This window comes from Vipera berus (assembly GCF_964194415.1).
Source record: "Vipera berus genome assembly, chromosome: Z".
In the NCBI taxonomy this organism is placed as follows: Eukaryota; Metazoa; Chordata; class Lepidosauria; order Squamata; family Viperidae; genus Vipera; species Vipera berus.
In genome coordinates this window covers 15,857,945-15,874,655 of record NC_138205.1, presented here as the reverse complement: position 1 = coordinate 15,874,655, position 16,711 = coordinate 15,857,945, and the positions used below count along the sequence as shown (strand labels likewise).

The following is a 16,711-nucleotide window of genomic DNA, read 5'->3' as shown; positions in this document are numbered from 1 at the left end:
CCAACTTCTTCTTCTTCTTCTTCTTCTTCTTCTTCTTCTTCTTATTATTATTATTATTATTATTATTATTATTATTATTATTATTATTATTATTATTATTATTATTATTTCAATGCATGCCAATTGGTGTACATTCAAAGTGACAATAAAGTTATTATTATTATTATCTTTCTTTCATCAAAGAAGGAGTTGAAAAAATGGCAGTGCATCTTAGTGTTGCTAGAATGAGGGTGAAAGCTGTAAGTTGTAAAAAATCAGCATCAAATGGTGCTTGATGCTTGAGCAGCGTCCGCGGGATTGTCTGGGACGCTACACATCCTCTTCATGACTTGTTTTCCTTATTACCTTCGTGGGGGGGCGGGGGGGCGGCCTTCATGGTATCCAAAGCAGAACATCCAGATTCGGTCACAATTTTGTTCCATATAGCATCAGCCTTGTGAACTCTCAAGTTTCCTTTTTCTGTTATATATTCCAAATGGACATGATCAATATTTATATGTATGTATGTATGTGTATTTTATCCCTTGCCTGCTTGACTCAGTCGGCAGAAGAGTATATAAACATGCAAACTGTATGCCCCTTTGGCTATCAAAAAAAGGATTTGTGGATTGGATTAAAGTTTGTGGATTGGATTGCACAAAGAAATGCAGAGTGAGAGGTGGCTATGTCAGAATTGGGAGTGAAAGCAGAAGAGGGGGGGGAAAAACTAATCTGTGGTGAAGCGTCAGTCTTGCGTCTTCAGAGTGGCAGCCTTTCCTGCCTATCTCATGCTTAATTCAGAGGTTTAAAAATAGCCTCCAGATGTTTATGATTGGACAGCCGCAGAGCAGGAACTGCCTGTCTGAGCAAATAGGACTGTGAGAAAAGACACAGCAAGATCAGAGGAGCAGATGCCAAAAGACAGCCGAAGAAGCAGCCAGACAATTGGTGGGCAAGAGGAAACCCAGAAGGATTTGCACAGGTGGAAGAAATGCTGACTAGAAGAATGTTGCACCCCATCTAGGTGTGAAGAGTTGCCAGGGAAAGTGAAGAGAGAATATTTGTGGGTCGATGGGGTGCGGGAAGATGATTTCATAGAAGGAACAGGAAGAGAGGCACTGGCAAGAATATCTGGGTGAGTCAAGGAATCCCTTCAGTGGAGTAGGAAGTGCAAGAAGGTATGTTGCTTGATTGTGCATCGTGAATATATTATGTCATAGAGTGCTTATTTGATGGGACATGTAGGATGTGATGGCCTGCTGACCCCAAGAAGCAGGGGGGCCTCTGGGCTGAAAAAGGTGGGGAGGAGTAAAGCTGTGGACTGGGTGTTTGAGTTCATCAGTGAAAAGATGGACCTTGATCCAGAACATGTGTGTGTATATATATGTAGATATATAAAGCACATGACCATGAACAGCTAGAGGACAGGTCTCGCTAAGCTTGAGTCATACTTTTACATCTCAGAAGGGATGAAAGTTGCTGTGAGAAATGGAACTGAGCCGGTCTTAAAGGTTCTAGATTTTGAGAAGATGGGAAAGTCTTGGTTAGTTCTCCTGGGGATGAAGAGGCAGGTTTGACAAAAGACAATGCTGCATCATGACCAAACGGAAGCAGCTACCACAAAAGGAAGGAAAATGAAACAACTGTAAACCCCTTTTAGGTGTCTTATATCCAGTACGTGGATGGGAAAGCCGGTTTGGTTTTGTGGTTAAGGAACTTGGCTAGAAACCGGGAGATGGTGAGTTCTAGTCCCACCTTAAGCACGAAAAACTGGCTGGTTGACTTTGAGCAAGTTACTCACTCTGAGCCTATGTCATTAGGCTTGGGTGACAGGCTGGTTGGTCAATTTCTGTTGCAACCAATAGCTCAACACACTCGGTTAATACAAAAACAAAAAAAGCAGAACTTTTGCTGGCAAACACTCAGAAGAAAAAGAACATACAGTACACAAATAATAAGGAACAATATAGGCCAGCATATTACAGGCAAATGGTTCTCTGCCTCTGATCTCAGCTGGCTTGTGGCAAAGCTGCAAATCGGGGCTATGTGCAAAGCTTCCTACAATGCAGAAGGCACTGGCTCTAAAGAGGAAACAATATATGACCACTATTTTTTTTCAACCTGGAATTTTGAATGTTTTAACTCCTAGCACAGGGGTCGGCAACCTTGGCTCTTTTATGACTCGTGGACTTCAACTCCCAGAATTCTGCTATGCTGGCTCAGGAATTCTGGGAGTTGAAGTCCACGAGTCATAAAAGAGCCAAGGTTGCCTACCCCTGTCCTAGCAGTATTGTAGCTATTGTATTTCTTCTTTTGCCTGCCTGATTGTAAGTCTGGTTATTTCCTCCCATGGATCAGCAACGGCCATGCAGGCTGGAGAATCTGGAACTCAGTTCTATTCAGGTTGAGGAGGTTTCCTTTGAAACAGGGATAGAAAACCTATGACACCCCCAATGCTGCTGAACTCCAGGTAATCTTCAAGCATAATTGAGCCCCATAATTAGACTCATAAATTGTGATGGCTATAAAGTCACCACACTTCCAGTCCTGATTTTATGACCTCTTTGGTGACATTTGATAAAGGAACCCATTGTAAATACTGGGTTTCTGGCAAAAAAAGGTCATAAATCATGGTCACATAACCACAGGGTGCTGCAAATGGCCATTATGCAAACTTTGTCAAGTGCCCAAAATGCAGTCATGTGACTGTGGAGGGGTGGATGACAGTAGAACTTTAAAATTGGGTCATAACTTACTTTTTGGAGGTCCATCATAATTTTGAATGGTAACTATGACCGGTCAGGCTGTAATTCGAGGACTCTCTTAGTATCCCTTGTCATTGAGCATACTTCCTGATGGGGCTGGGAAGTGTACAGCAGACATCGCCTTCCTTTGTTCTGAGGCCAGTTATTCTATCCATTCGGGTGGAAGACCTGGCTTGTAGAATTGGAACAAGTCTGGTTTTATCAGGGCCAAATATTCACGAACATTGCTAGAGGCAAGCTCTGATGCAATATTCCCTATTTCATGCTGTCCATGAAGAGATTTTTGAAACCTTGATGAACACATTCCAGGTTGCATCAATAAAGGACATTCCATATCAGGAGACATTGAACAGCCAATATTCATGGTGGAATTGGAGTGAACAGATACACCTGGAGAATTAAGATCAGTTTCACCGTCTCATTTCCCCCCCCCCAAGTTTTAATCTATTTCAGCACCAGTACGCATTGTTGTTGTTGCTATCTGCGAATGCCAACATCCTTAACCCTTTGGCATGATAATTGAAAAGTTGCTGAGAGTTATAATTCAGTAACATTGTTTCCTTGTGCCTAATTTATGGATTTGTTTACATTTTTAAAATTTAGAGAATGAATAAGACCACACACTTTTACTCTGGTTCAGATATAGATTTTTTTCCCTTCCGTTTAATTGTGTCCGAGTCTCAGAGACTGCCTGGACAAGTCTCTGCAATTTCTCAGAAGTGGTTTGCATTGCCTCCTTCCTAGGGCTGAGAGAAAGTGGCTGGCCCAAGATCACCCAGCTGGCTTCATGCCTAAGGCAAGACTAGAATTCATGTTTCCCTTTTTCTAGCTTGATGCCTTAACCATTACACCAAACTGGGTCTCACATATAGATTAGGTGAATTCATGTTAAAAAGTGAGCTAAACAAATTTCTTCTAAATTTTTAGCACTAATTTTCCATCACATAGGGCAAGTAGATGCCAGTTTGAGTTCCCCTGAAATAGCTTCCTCTGAAATTTTGGACCTGAAATTTCAGTTGGGGGAACACATGCTCGATATTCAATTTTAAATAGTCTTTCTTCAATACGATATGATCCACAAACAATACTTGGAAATAATTCCTCCCCCTCAAACTTATATACCATCTTTTTTTTAACCTAAAAATGTGTTTAAGTGTTAGAAGACTCTTAAAAGGATTAGAATATATCAGGGTTTGATAATATAAAACTCAACTAATTTAAATAAATAAAAATTGGCCGATTCACAACATCCTGTGTATCCAAACTCTCTAGAAAGGAGATTCTGATTTGTTTTTGCTCTCCCCCCCCCCCCCGGGCATTGTGGTGATAAACCTCTTCCTGAAATTAGGAGATATCTTAATTATGTAACCATAAGCCTTTGACTCCCCCCCCTCCTCTCTATGCTTAGAAGGATTCCTTGGAAGCATTGCAGTTTCAGACTGGAAGGCTGCTACATCTCTTGGTACATCTGTTGTCAAGAGTATTTCACAGCACATAGCTATAGTAGCAAATTATTTATTGGCTCTGAAAGACTGGATTGACTGTTAAGCCCATCTCAACAGCTTCTTGGAAAGTAGTTTTGATCTTGGAAAGATGAAGACAATCGCTACTACAATGGAGATTGGACTGAATGCTGACATGGAGAGCCACTTGCAACCAACTTCTGAAGAGACTCATCATTCTACAAATGTAACTGAGGTACCGCGTTTAGTGTATTGTGGGAACGCTGGAGAATTGCTCCATCAGATGACACCAGAGGAAGGTCATCCCAAAGCGTCTCAATGCTGGAAAGATGCTGAGAATGGCTCATCACTTGTGGGCACTCAAGCATTGCAATCAACGAGCAGCCAGTCATGGCCAGATGCCACGAACCATGAAAAGCTGCAATCTAATGAAACGGATAGTCCTCTGAAGAGCTCAGAACCAGCAAGTTCATCTGAAGAGGTTGTGGCGGGTGTGGATACTGTTCCTGAGGTTGTACCGCCCTTGTCCCTTCCACTGAAAAACACATGGATGCTTCAACTCCACCTAGAGGATGACATTGAAGATTACTTGGAGGGATTTGAGTCTGTGGCCTACACCAACCGCTGGCCCAGGGCAGAGTGGGTTATTAAACTGAAGCCATATCTGAGCCGCAAAGCTCTTTCAGCCTGCAGCATCTTGGAACCCAATCTTGCTAATGACTACGACATGGTCAAAGAGCGCATCCTGCACCAATATGGCATCACGACAGAAATGCAACGCCAGTGCTTCAGGCAATTCCGATACCAGGAAGCCAAAGGCCCTCGAGAAACCTGCCAAATTCTCCAGGCCCTTGGACAGCGCTGGTTGAAGCCGGAAAGGCACACCAAAGAACAGATTTTGGAGTTACTAATACTGGAGCAGTTTCTAACCATCCTGCCCCCAGAAATGCAAGACTGGGTCCGAGGATGCTGTCCAGAGACTTGTGCTCAGGCTGTGGATCTCATTGAAAGTTTCCAGCTGGGAAATGAGGTGAGAGGGATGTAAGTGCTGGAAAAGGAATTTGATACAGGAAACTGCTGAGTTTAGTTATACAGGTAGTCCTCGAGTTACAATCGTAATTGAGCCTGGAAATTACGGTCTTGTGAGAGGGCATGACCAGATTTCATTTTATGACCTTTTTCATGGTGGTTCTTAAGTGAACCTGCTGTTCACTATGGGTAAATGTGAAATGCTGGTTTCCGAGGAAGCTGCCAATTGCTCTAAAAGGGTCCTAGTTGCCGAGCGCCCAAAATGCAGTCACACAATTGTGGGAGGGGGAGACATCAACATGTTGAAATTCGTTTGTAAATAGCTTCATAATTTCAAATGGTTGCTAAGCAACTGATCATAAATTAAGGACTACCTGTATCAATATGCTAAATGAACGGATGCAAAGCTGGGTTGGAAAACTTAAGATTACCTGCCTGTTAGAAATATTTTAATTTCCACCAAACTACATTAGCTGACTCTCTTGAATATAGTGGCAGAGGTGCTTGATTTATTTTCAGGCATACCCTATCTGGGCTGTAAAAATCCAGACAGCCATTAGATCCACAAAAGGCTTGCTACCATCCTAGTAGTTACCTGGATTTTGCAGCCTGGATATGGCTGAAACCTATGTCAGGTTTCTCTTAATTTGGTTCACTACATAGGCTAAGGCATGGATCTTCAAACTTGGCCCTTTAATGACTTGTGGACTTCAACTCCCAGAATTCCTCAGCCAGCATGCCTGGCTGAGGAATTCTGGGAGTTGAAGTCCACAAGTCATAAAAGGGCCATGTTTGAAGACCCCTGGGCTAGCGGGATCAGGTTGAGGTGCCTGATGTGGCTTTGCAAAGACAAATAGGAAGTATATGATGGTTTTGAGCCACTAATGATATGCACTTTATTCTTGTCATTTGTTAACCAATTGTCAGCATTCTAACTTAAGTCTGCATCTGGGGTTTTTCCACATACAAAAAAAATGTGTAGCTTCTCTTTCTCTTTGCAAAGCCACAACAGTTGCCTCAACCTGATGGTGCAGGCAATCAGGTTAAGATTCTTGCCTCTAAGACCTCTAAATTGGCTTATCACCTGTGGTCATTTAAGATTCTTGAAGAAAAGTCACAACTTGCATTGTAGCTTTCAGTAAAACCGTGTACACAGTATCTTTCCCTTAGGTGTCCTTCAAATGTGTTCAAATAAAACTTCCAAAATTTTAGTGATTGACAATTCAACTAGATGGCACCAGATGAGGGAAATTATTTATCTCTCTGTGTGGGGTTATTATGTAGTTTAATGCATGCAGTAAATAAATTTATTTTATTTATTTATATATCATATTTTAAAATCACCTATCTCCCTCATAGAGCGACCCTAGGCACTGAAATTGTTTCTTTTACATTCCTTGTAACATTTTGAAATGGGTGAAGTGCTTATGGGAGCTGTAAGTACTTGTCAGGCCTAAGATGGCACAATGAAATTCAATCAAATCCAGTTCTTTATTTCAATATAAAGGATATTGTTTTACCTAATAGAAAGATATTGACATTGTTACACCTGATGGACAGAATCTTGCCAGACTAAAGCTATAACCTTTGAGTCTAATAGACTGTATCATATCTGTTTTCATTGTTTATTCTAACATTCCATTACTTTACCACAGTTATGTTTATGCTTCTTTTCATTTCTCTGTTTGTATTGTTGCAAGCTGCCCAGAGTAGCCCCACAAAGAAATAAGCAACAAACAAATTTAAATAAATAAATATAGCCTGGGAGATTCTAGAGCAGGTGTGTCCAACCTTGACAACTGTTGAGACTTTTTTTTTATTGAAAAGTTTTACAATACATTTTTTTAAAAAGACAAAACCCCTCCCAACCCCCTCCCCTCTCCCCAACCCTCCCCAACACCTCCCTCCCTTCCCCCTCCCCCCTCCCCGACTTCCCAGAGCTCAATACAGGGTATAAAAATACAAGCAATCATAGTCTACCATATGCAAACAACAATAAAATATTAAATCTATCGCACTTTAACTCTTATAAAATAACTACAAGCAATATAAATATCAGATCAGTACTTATTCAAATGCTAGATGAAACTTTGACAACTGTTGATACTTGTGGACTTCCCAGCATGGGGAATTCTAGGAGCTGGGGTCCACTAGATCTTTTTTATATATAAATATTTTATTAATTTTCTAGTTTTACAATCAAATACTTAATAGACAATGTGTTGTCTGGGTCCATTAGTAATTCAGTGGTATAGATTAACTTCTTCAATCTAGATCCAATATTACACCATCAAAAGTTTCCTCTCTTCTTCCGGTAGTACCTGTTTTCCCACACTAGGCAAATACAATTCTTATTGTTATTAATAAATACACAATTGAATATCAACATCTTTGTTACATTTTTCTCATAATATCAATAATATCAATTTTAGATTACTTTTCTAACCAAGACGTATCTTAACTGTATTTGCTCTTAATATCCATATGTTAAATCAGTATTCTGTTTTCGCTTGTTTTTTATTTTAATTTCCCATCAGTGTTCAAAATGTCTCTACTGTTTATAATTTCCAAGTAAGTTATATTTGGGTAACCAAAAGCTTCCCATATTCAAACTTCTTAACGTTTTCCTGTTTACTTTCTTATACCAAAATCTAATATTCTAGTTACACATCTTATCTTTCTAGTTATGATAGTACAGTACTTATATTTCTAGCAATCATCTATTCTCCACCTTATTCAAACATTTAGTTAATAGTATAATATCCCATCTAATGGATCAAAACCTCTATTTTCTTCAGTCTTACTCTTCCTTTGCCAACTAACTTTCCAAGTCAATGCATTTGAATCATCAAGTAATTTTTTCTGTTTTTGTGTATATTGTTTGGAATAAGAAAGACCATTTGGTTAAAGTATTTTTGGAAGAATGAACCCATTGATATTAATTAAACAGCCTTCCTCTCCTTCTCCAATTCCCCACAGTTCTGCTAACAGCTCTATCTTCCATTCAATCTGTTCTTCTTTCTTTTCCTTGAATATGTCCTGAATTCTTGATTGGTAAGATGTCTTTTCCATTTCCAATATTATCACTCCGTTGTCTGAATCTGTTAGTTGGTTCCTTCCTTTAGGTCCTCAACCTTTGGATCTGCTTTTAGTCATGTTCTGGGTTTGTAAATTAAGATTAGAAAATTGTTCTTTTATCTCCTTTGTGTTATTTCTAGTCTCATCACGAGCTAAAGCAATAGTCTCTTGTATTGATTTTAACACGGAGAGAACTTCTTTCTGATCTTCATCCATATTTTCTTGGTAGTATGTCAAACTGAAGACTTTGGGAACAGGTGTTAGAGATGATTTTTTTTACCATTTAAAGTTGAGCATGGGACATCCATTTCATTTTTTTGTAGGTGGTCTTTATAATAAAAATTGTTCATCAATCAAGGATTTGTAATCCAAAATATTCCATCATCTCAAGCAATAAAATGTATTTCCTGCAGGGAAATAGTTCCACAACACAGCGCTAAAAGTCAGGTTTGGAGGGCTTCCTCAGATCAAACGGAAGGGCCACTGCCCTCCTGTGGTCAACAAGGGTTCCCTCCTTGCTTGTTGGTTCTATGGGGCGACTTTCGACCCTTTCCAGGGTCCCCAGGGGGGCGAAATTGAACACGAAATACGGAGCCCCATGTTCCTGCAACCATTCCGCCGTGATGTCAAAACCAGAATCCAGGTCCACTAGGTCTTAAAGTTGCCAAGGTAGGACACACCTGTTCTAGGGTGTGGCTATCCTGATCTCACCACCCCCCATCCTCATCCAGTTCAGCACTGTGCGATTTCTTGTCTTGGGCCACTCTCTGGAATGAGAATGGGAAGCTGTGGTGCTACTGCTGACATCCTCCCACCCCACCCCTTCTTCATTTGCATATCCCATCACAGTACTGGAGTTCGAGTCAAATAGGAACATCATATGAATTCCCTAGTGTTGGAAGAAATTTAATTCAGAATTTAAATTTATTCCTGCGCTGCCTCTATCTTTCTTCTTAATCATTAGCAAGAGCCACAAGTAACGGAAACTAGAAAGTGATGTGGCAAACAAAGTCAACACAAAGTTGCAAATATCACTAAACCATCTCCATCGATAATTAATGACCAGGCTAAATCAATTAACCTGTGTAAATAATAGCAGACAGGGAAAGCCCTGTCACAATACAATTTCCCTGGGTGCACAGAGGTGGTGCCCAAATCAGCACATAGAAACATATCAAAGAAAAGATCTGTAAACTTAGTAAAAGTCAAATAAAACGTTTCTCCTCCAGAGCTGCACACCCACCCAATTAAACATTATAAAGAGCACATTCACACATATCTCACAAAGGACCACCTTTCCTATAAACATTACCAACCACTGTACCCAAAATTGTAGTCTACCTTTGAGTGCCGTATTTTATGCTCTCGAATAAAATCACCTCCTTTGCAGCATCATTCTTGCAAAATCCCAACTCAGAACGGAACCCCTCTTTCTTCTAACAGTTGTTACGTTGAGAGAGCTCACTGAAGGGATTGGAGTGTGCATAAAAGCTTTCCAACTGGTATATTTGGGGATTAATCTGTTGGGAGTTTTATTTTTTTTCTCTTCCTCATCTGATTTCTGAATGTGTCTCTTCCATCCCCTTTCTCCACAACCCAAAAGCCACCAGTGCCATTCAAAGACATTGATGTGACGTTCTCCAGTGAAGAGCGGGCCTTGCTATCTGAAGAGCAGCGAGCACTGTATGATGATGTCATGATGGAGAACTTTCAGAATCTGTCCACTCTGGGTGAGGATTGGCCAATTTTCTTCAGCCCTGCTTGTTGCCTCCATGGCAACTCAGGAACAATGCTTTTCAAGTCCCATGATGAATCTAGCTTTTAATGCTTCTGATCAAGGACCCAAATGACCGGAGAAGAGATTTGTGGCCCACGACATTTGGAGGACATCTGTCTTGGAATGCTAAGTTAGCCGAACCCTGGAAGTCTTGGGGAAATGATGGTTGTCTTCTCTACAGCATAGTGTGGTTGTCTGAACCTTCTAATGCTCTGTAAAGGTATTTATTTGGTTCAGATATTGCCATCCACTCAGAAGTTCAAGGTGGTATATAGATACTCAATTAATGATGACTATTGGGACTAGAACGTCCGTTGTAAAACAAGGCAGTTGTTACGTGAGCCGTGCCCAGTTTTACAACCTGTTTTCTCACAGTTGTTAAGCAAATAACTGCAGTTAAATGAATCATGATGTCATTATGACGAATCTGACTTCCCACATTGACTTGACTTGTTGGAGGTGGTTGGGAAGGTCGCAAACGGTCAGGATCATGCGATCCCAGAATGTTGCAACTGTCATAAACTACATGGCAAGTGCCCCAATTTTTGATCACCTGACCTTGGGGATGCTGCGGCAGTCATAATTGTGAGAACTGGTCATAAATCACTTTTTTCAATACCAATGTAATTTCAAAGTCGCTAAACAAATAGTTGTAAGTCGAGGATTACCTATACATAGCAATCCCTCCTGTTATTTCTCCCCAAAGCAACCCCAGAAGTTAGAGGGTGACTGACCCAAAGTCCTCCAGTGAGCTTCTGGGGCTGAAGCTGGGGTTGAACTTTATCTGCCTGCCCCTATTTCACAACCTTCGCAACTATGCTGTTTCTGTGGGTTGTCCGGGTAATCCTCGACTTACGACCACAATTGAACCCAAAATTTCATTTGTTAAGTGAGACATTTGTTAAGGTGAGTTTTGCCCCACTTTCCGATCTTTCTTGCCACAGCTGTTAAGGGAATCACTCCAGCTGATAAGTTAGTAATCCAGCTGTTAAGTCAATCCGGCTTCCCCATTGGCTTTGCCTGACGGAAGGTTGCAGAAGGTGGTCACATGACCTTGGCACACAGGAATGGCCATAAATACGAACCAGTTGCCAAGCATCTGAATTTTGGTCACATGACCATGGTGGTGCAAAGGTTGTAACTGTGAAAAATGGTCATAAGTCACATTTTTCAGTACTGTTGTAACTGAGTGAACTGCTGTAAGTCGAGGATTCTTTTTACAGGTTAATAAGGGACATTCAAGGGAAAAAGAATAGGGCTGACATTGGTGCCTCCTTATTTATCTCTTGCTCTGGTTCTGATCTAGATCAACTCTCTTTTCCCCAGCCTGCTCTTAATGCTTAAATTAATGTGGTGCCTCTTTGTGTTTGACCTGACTTTCAGGATTTTTCACAGAGAAATTGGAAAGCCATAAATCTTTGATTATGCTCTGCTTCTTTCTCTTGGACAGGAATTCCACTGGAGAAACCCGAGATAATCACCCGGATACAGCAAGGGGGAGAACTGTATTTTCAGAATAATACCATAAATTTTCCAAAAGATCGATTCATAGGTAAGGAAGAAGACTGAACGGGGAGTTTAGTTATGATCCACTTTACCTCTTGCCTAGTTCTTCATAGCCTATTTTTATAATACACACATCTAGGTATAGACATCTATACTAAGTAAGTCCTGTTTGTTCTGCTATTAGTGTCGTGATTCAGGGTCAGCCTGTGGGTTCGGCAGTTGGGTCGGACGATTCAGAGGAGGAGGAGAGGGGTGTTGGAGAGCCTGCAGAGAACAGCCCGGAGGCTTCGCAGAGCCCTCAGCCAGGCCCCTCTCATCTGGTTACTACGCAGACCCAGCTGTGAGCCTGACAGCGTGGATGAAGATGACCCACAGCTGGCCCTGTTCAAGGACACCCGACGCAGGAGGCAGTCAATCAGGAGTAAACAGAGGAAGGCAATGGGGCACCTCGGAAGGAGGCAGAGAGAAGCCACGCCTTGAACTGTTTAAAAGGGGAATGTGTGGGAGGGCTGGTTTGCTGAAGGCAACCATTTGAATAGCTCCTGTTTCATGGTTCGTGTTTTGGTTTTGCTCTGTTTGCTCTGTTTTGTGTCAATAAATTTGGCAGGCTTAGTTCCAGCCTCTTGCCTTCTTGTAAAGGGGTTGTCCCTGCCTTTTCTGCAGGGCTGGTAATAGGCTGGAACAGAACAATTAGCAGCAGGAATTATGATTTAAATTAATTGGGGGAGGGGGGCTATGTGTGTGCAAATTCTCTAGGGATGTCTGCGGGAGAGGGTCAAAAAAGTCAAGATGGCAGGCACAACTCTATGATCAAAATATGTAAAAGGGGTGAGACTTCAATAGCACAGTCAAGGATGCCATCTGAGTGATTTTTACCTACTGTTACTTAAGAAGCTATCTATGTTCTTAGGGGTAAGCAACCCACTGGGTGGAGCCCCCAGACCCAATCTGCAACCCCAAGAACATATCCAGATTACACTCCCAAAATTTAACAACAAAACCTGCACCATTTTCTACTTTCTCATTCCTGAAGAGACAGAGTATTCATGGTAGACTTCCTCAGAATCTAACACATCTTTAACCTTTTAAAAAAGCCATTTTTGTCTCCCCCTTCTCCATCCAGCCAACCCAATGCCATCAGCTTTCAGAGAACACCTCCCAAAGAAAGAAGAGGGAAAGTATGCTCTATGTTATTTTTCTCTGAATCAGAGCAAAGCCTACCATAGCAATATCCAGTTTAGGAATCGAGAGAGAGCTTTTCTTCTTTAAGCCTATTTCCCAGTTAAATAATGGGGCTGGGGGGAGGGGGGGAGGAAGGAGATAAACTCTTCAGTTTCCTTCAGAAGCAACTGCTTTTACTTCTTTCCATTGCAGGAAACCAACTGTCACCAACAGTTATCCAAGGGGCGGAAAAACGTTCTTTTTTAAAGAGAGCCACAAAGACAGTTAAAGTACAAGCCATCGCAATGGAAGTACCTCAGGACAGTGTGGGCCTGGGGGAAACACCTGTCAGACAGCCATCTTCTAACTCTATCAAAGAGGCTGCCGCATCAGTGCCCCCAACTAGTACCCTCCCCCTTAAAAAGCCACTCATTTCCCCAAGGCAGAAATCTTCCAAAAAAAAGAAGCATCAGTCGCTCACGACAGAAAAGTTGGCTTCCACAAAAGGTAGGCCTCAACCATCATTGCTGCAGAGAACATCTAGGAAACAGGAATCAGGAAGCCAAATTTTGACTGCCAAGGCTGGCAAACAAAAGAAGACTCTGGCCCCTCAAGTTGCTAGGCCATCACAGCTAAAGAAGCCAACTGCATCAGTAGGGGAGCACCCCAAACAGAAGAAGAAATCTGAGGTTCTGAATGAGCCACCCATGCTGAACAAGGAAACCCAGTTGTGTGAAAAGACTGTCCAGGAGAAAGAGCATCAGCTGGCATTTCTGGAAGTAAAAGTCCATGAAGCCCCTCTCCCGGTCACCACGTGGAATCCTCCCTTCAGTGCCACTGTGGTCTCCGATCTCACATGCCTGGATTGCGGACGGTCCTTCAAGCAGAGGTTTGACCTGCGCCAACATCGATATGTCCATACCCGGGAGAAGCCATATGCCTGCACATTGTGTGAAAAGTGTTTCAGGCATCCAAGCAACTTACATATCCATTTGCGGACACATAGTGGGGAACGACCCTATCAGTGTCCTGAATGCGGGAAGGCTTTTTCCCAAAGTTGCAACCTTCGGACTCATCTCAAGATCCATACAGGTAACAAGCCGTACAAGTGCTTTGTCTGTAGCAAGTCCTTCTGTCATAGCTCCAATCTCACCATCCATCAGCGAGTACATACTGGAGAACGGCCTTATCCTTGCTCAGTCTGCTCCAAGCGTTTCAGTGACAGGTCCACCCTGGTGCAGCACGAAAGGACCCACAGTGGCGAGAAGCCCTACGCTTGTGCAGTCTGTGGACAGAGGTTCAGCCAGATATCTCACCTCGTGAAGCATGGCCGCATGCATCCAAATACCACTGACCCAGCAGGGCCCACTGAAGACACATCTTCCAACACTTCCAAGGAGGCCTTCACGTCACCTGATGGAAAAGCCTCTTTCCGAATGAAGGGTGAGGATCCACCCACATCGGATGAGAATCTTGCCTGGATTTCAAAAACATTGGCTTCTTCTTCCAAGGCTAACGGTCAGCAGAATTGCATGACTACATAGAGGTAGCTGGGCATCCTGGGAAGCCGAAAGAGAAACCAAGGCTTGCGATGGGCAAAAGAAACGGCTGGCAGAGAAATAGCAACAGACATCATAGGAAGGGATGAGAGACTTGTTAAGGCTGCAAGCCTCCCTTGCAATCGACCTGCTGTAAATTGCTAGGCTTCATTATCACATTCAGAGGAACATCTGGAAGAAAATAATAATAGTCCAGGTATGCTATACAGGTATGCTATACAGTCTATAAGCTTGTAAGCCGCCCTGAGTCTTCGGAGAAGGGCGGGATATAAATGGAATTAAAATAAATAAAAAAATAAAATAAGAAAAACCCAAATATTCTCACAACGTTCTCTTTCCTTAGCATTTTTTCCTTTAAAACAAAACATTTCTCATTCCTAAATATTTGACTAGCCTTTTGTGTTGCCATCACCTCCAGGGATTAACACTGCATATGGAAACAGACAACAGGTGGAAAACTCGAGGCATCGTTGCTCCCTTAGTCATTATCACAAAAAAGGCAAGAAAAAGCTTCTTGTAAGATGTAAGCAAAGTGCACTGTGTTTGCAGCCAGTAATATTTAGTAGCTGCTCCTGCGTCTGAGCAAATGAGAAAAAGAAATGAGGAGAGAGGCTTGAGGAGTCAAAAAGAAGAGCTACCTGAAGGCAGAGCCAAGATGCTTTTGATACCTGTTAAGGATTTGGTAGAGCCAGCATATTTTTAATTTTTCCTACCTCTGGAATTGCAGGGCATCTTCTACACCTGGATTTCCCAACCTTGACAAGTTCAAGACACATAAATTTCAACTTCCAGAATTTCCCAGCCAGCCAGGTAGCCAGCCAGAGACAATGTTATTTTTTTAAAAATAGTCCAAATATTAACGAAAGATTAAAACTAACAGCTTGGCTGTTTTTTATGGTCAAATAAATATTTATTTTTTTAAAATGTGTCCTTGGGAGGATATCTTTCATTGCATAGTACACTATAGAAATTCCTCTCTCCTCTTTTGGACTCGAACCGGGAGATGAGCAATCAAATCCCCGTCCATTGAACGGACCGTGACTTTAATCCATCTTGTTCCTTGCAGAGCTTATTAATTTATTTCACAAATATACAAGGGCCAAATCCCTTATTTTAAGTTATGCTCAACCCATCGTGAAGTATATGGAGTCTGGAAAAGAAATGAATAAAATGAACTGTAAAACCATATGTGTCAAGAATAATGCTAAAATAAACTCATTTGGTACATTAAATAGATTCTGTTGTCCTTGTTTCATTAACAACTATTATTGACAATTATTACGTTTAAACCTGGGCTGGAATATTAAACGTATTTCAAAGGGAGGCCTTAATAATGATTTATATAAAATGTATGCATAAAATGTATCTGCATGTTTAGCAGAAGTCTGTCTTATCCAACCCTGAGTATATAATTTAATCCTAAACCAAAACAATATACAGGTAGTTCTCAGCAATTGAGCCCAAAATTCCTGTTGCTAAGTGACACAGTTGTTAAGTGAGTTTTGCCCCATTTAACGACCTTTCTTGTCACTGTTGTTAAGTGAATCACTACAGTTCTAAAGTGAGTAACACAGTTATGAAGTGAATCTGACTTTTCCATTGATTTTGCTTGTCAAAAGGTTGTAAAATGATCCTGGGACATTGTAACCGTCATAAATATGAATCAGTTGCTGAGCACCTGAATTTTGATCACATGACCATAGGGATGCAACAATGGTTATTAAGTGTGAAAAATGGTCATAAGTCATTTTTAGTTGTAACTTAAAATGGTCACTAAATGAACTGTTGTAAGTTGAAGACTTACATGTACTGAACAAATCAAACTATGGTATGATTCTGTGTGGGATATGAACTGACTGAGTTTACTCAACCTAGCTGTCTAGACCAGGGGTCAGCAACCTGAAACAGTGAAAGAGCCACTCAGAACTGGTTTCCTCACAAAAGGAAAAACTGGGAGCCGCAAAAAATATGTGTGCATGCGCGTACATGTGTACATGCGCAGAACAGGGTTTGACTGAAGAGTGGAGCCAAGGCGAGATATGTACCTACCCTGCATATTTGAATTGATTGGTTGAACTTTTTTAGTCCCACATTTTTTGGGGGGGACGGGACTGCACATAGCAGAGGACCGGGAGCCGCAGGAGACGGCTGAAAGAGCCGCATGCAGCTCCGGAGCCGCGGGTTGCAGACCTGTGGTCTAGACTAAAGACACATAAAATCTGGAACAAAATAACAGAATTGGAAGGGACCTTGGAGGTCTTCTAGTCCAACCCGCTACTCAAGCAGGAGACCCTATACCATTTCAGACAATTGGCTGTCCAATCTTAAAAACCTCCACACACTGCACCCACAACTTAGACTCTGACTGGGCGGAATCTAACATGGAGGAATCGG

General features: G+C 41.7%; 1 protein-coding gene across 1 annotated transcript; it reads left to right on the top strand.

The window, feature by feature from the left end:
* Positions 1-908: 908 nt before the first annotated feature.
* On the top strand, positions 909-15,537 carry LOC308679132 (uncharacterized protein). The gene is made up of 5 exons (XM_081346406.1): positions 909-1,157; positions 4,153-5,237; positions 9,918-10,044; positions 11,542-11,643; positions 12,972-15,537. Exons 2-5 carry the CDS (start codon positions 4,338-4,340, stop codon positions 14,300-14,302), a joined length of 2,460 nt encoding a protein of 819 aa, XP_081202532.1. The 5' UTR covers positions 909-1,157; positions 4,153-4,337; the 3' UTR covers positions 14,303-15,537.
* The last annotated feature ends 1,174 nt before the right edge of the window (positions 15,538-16,711 follow it).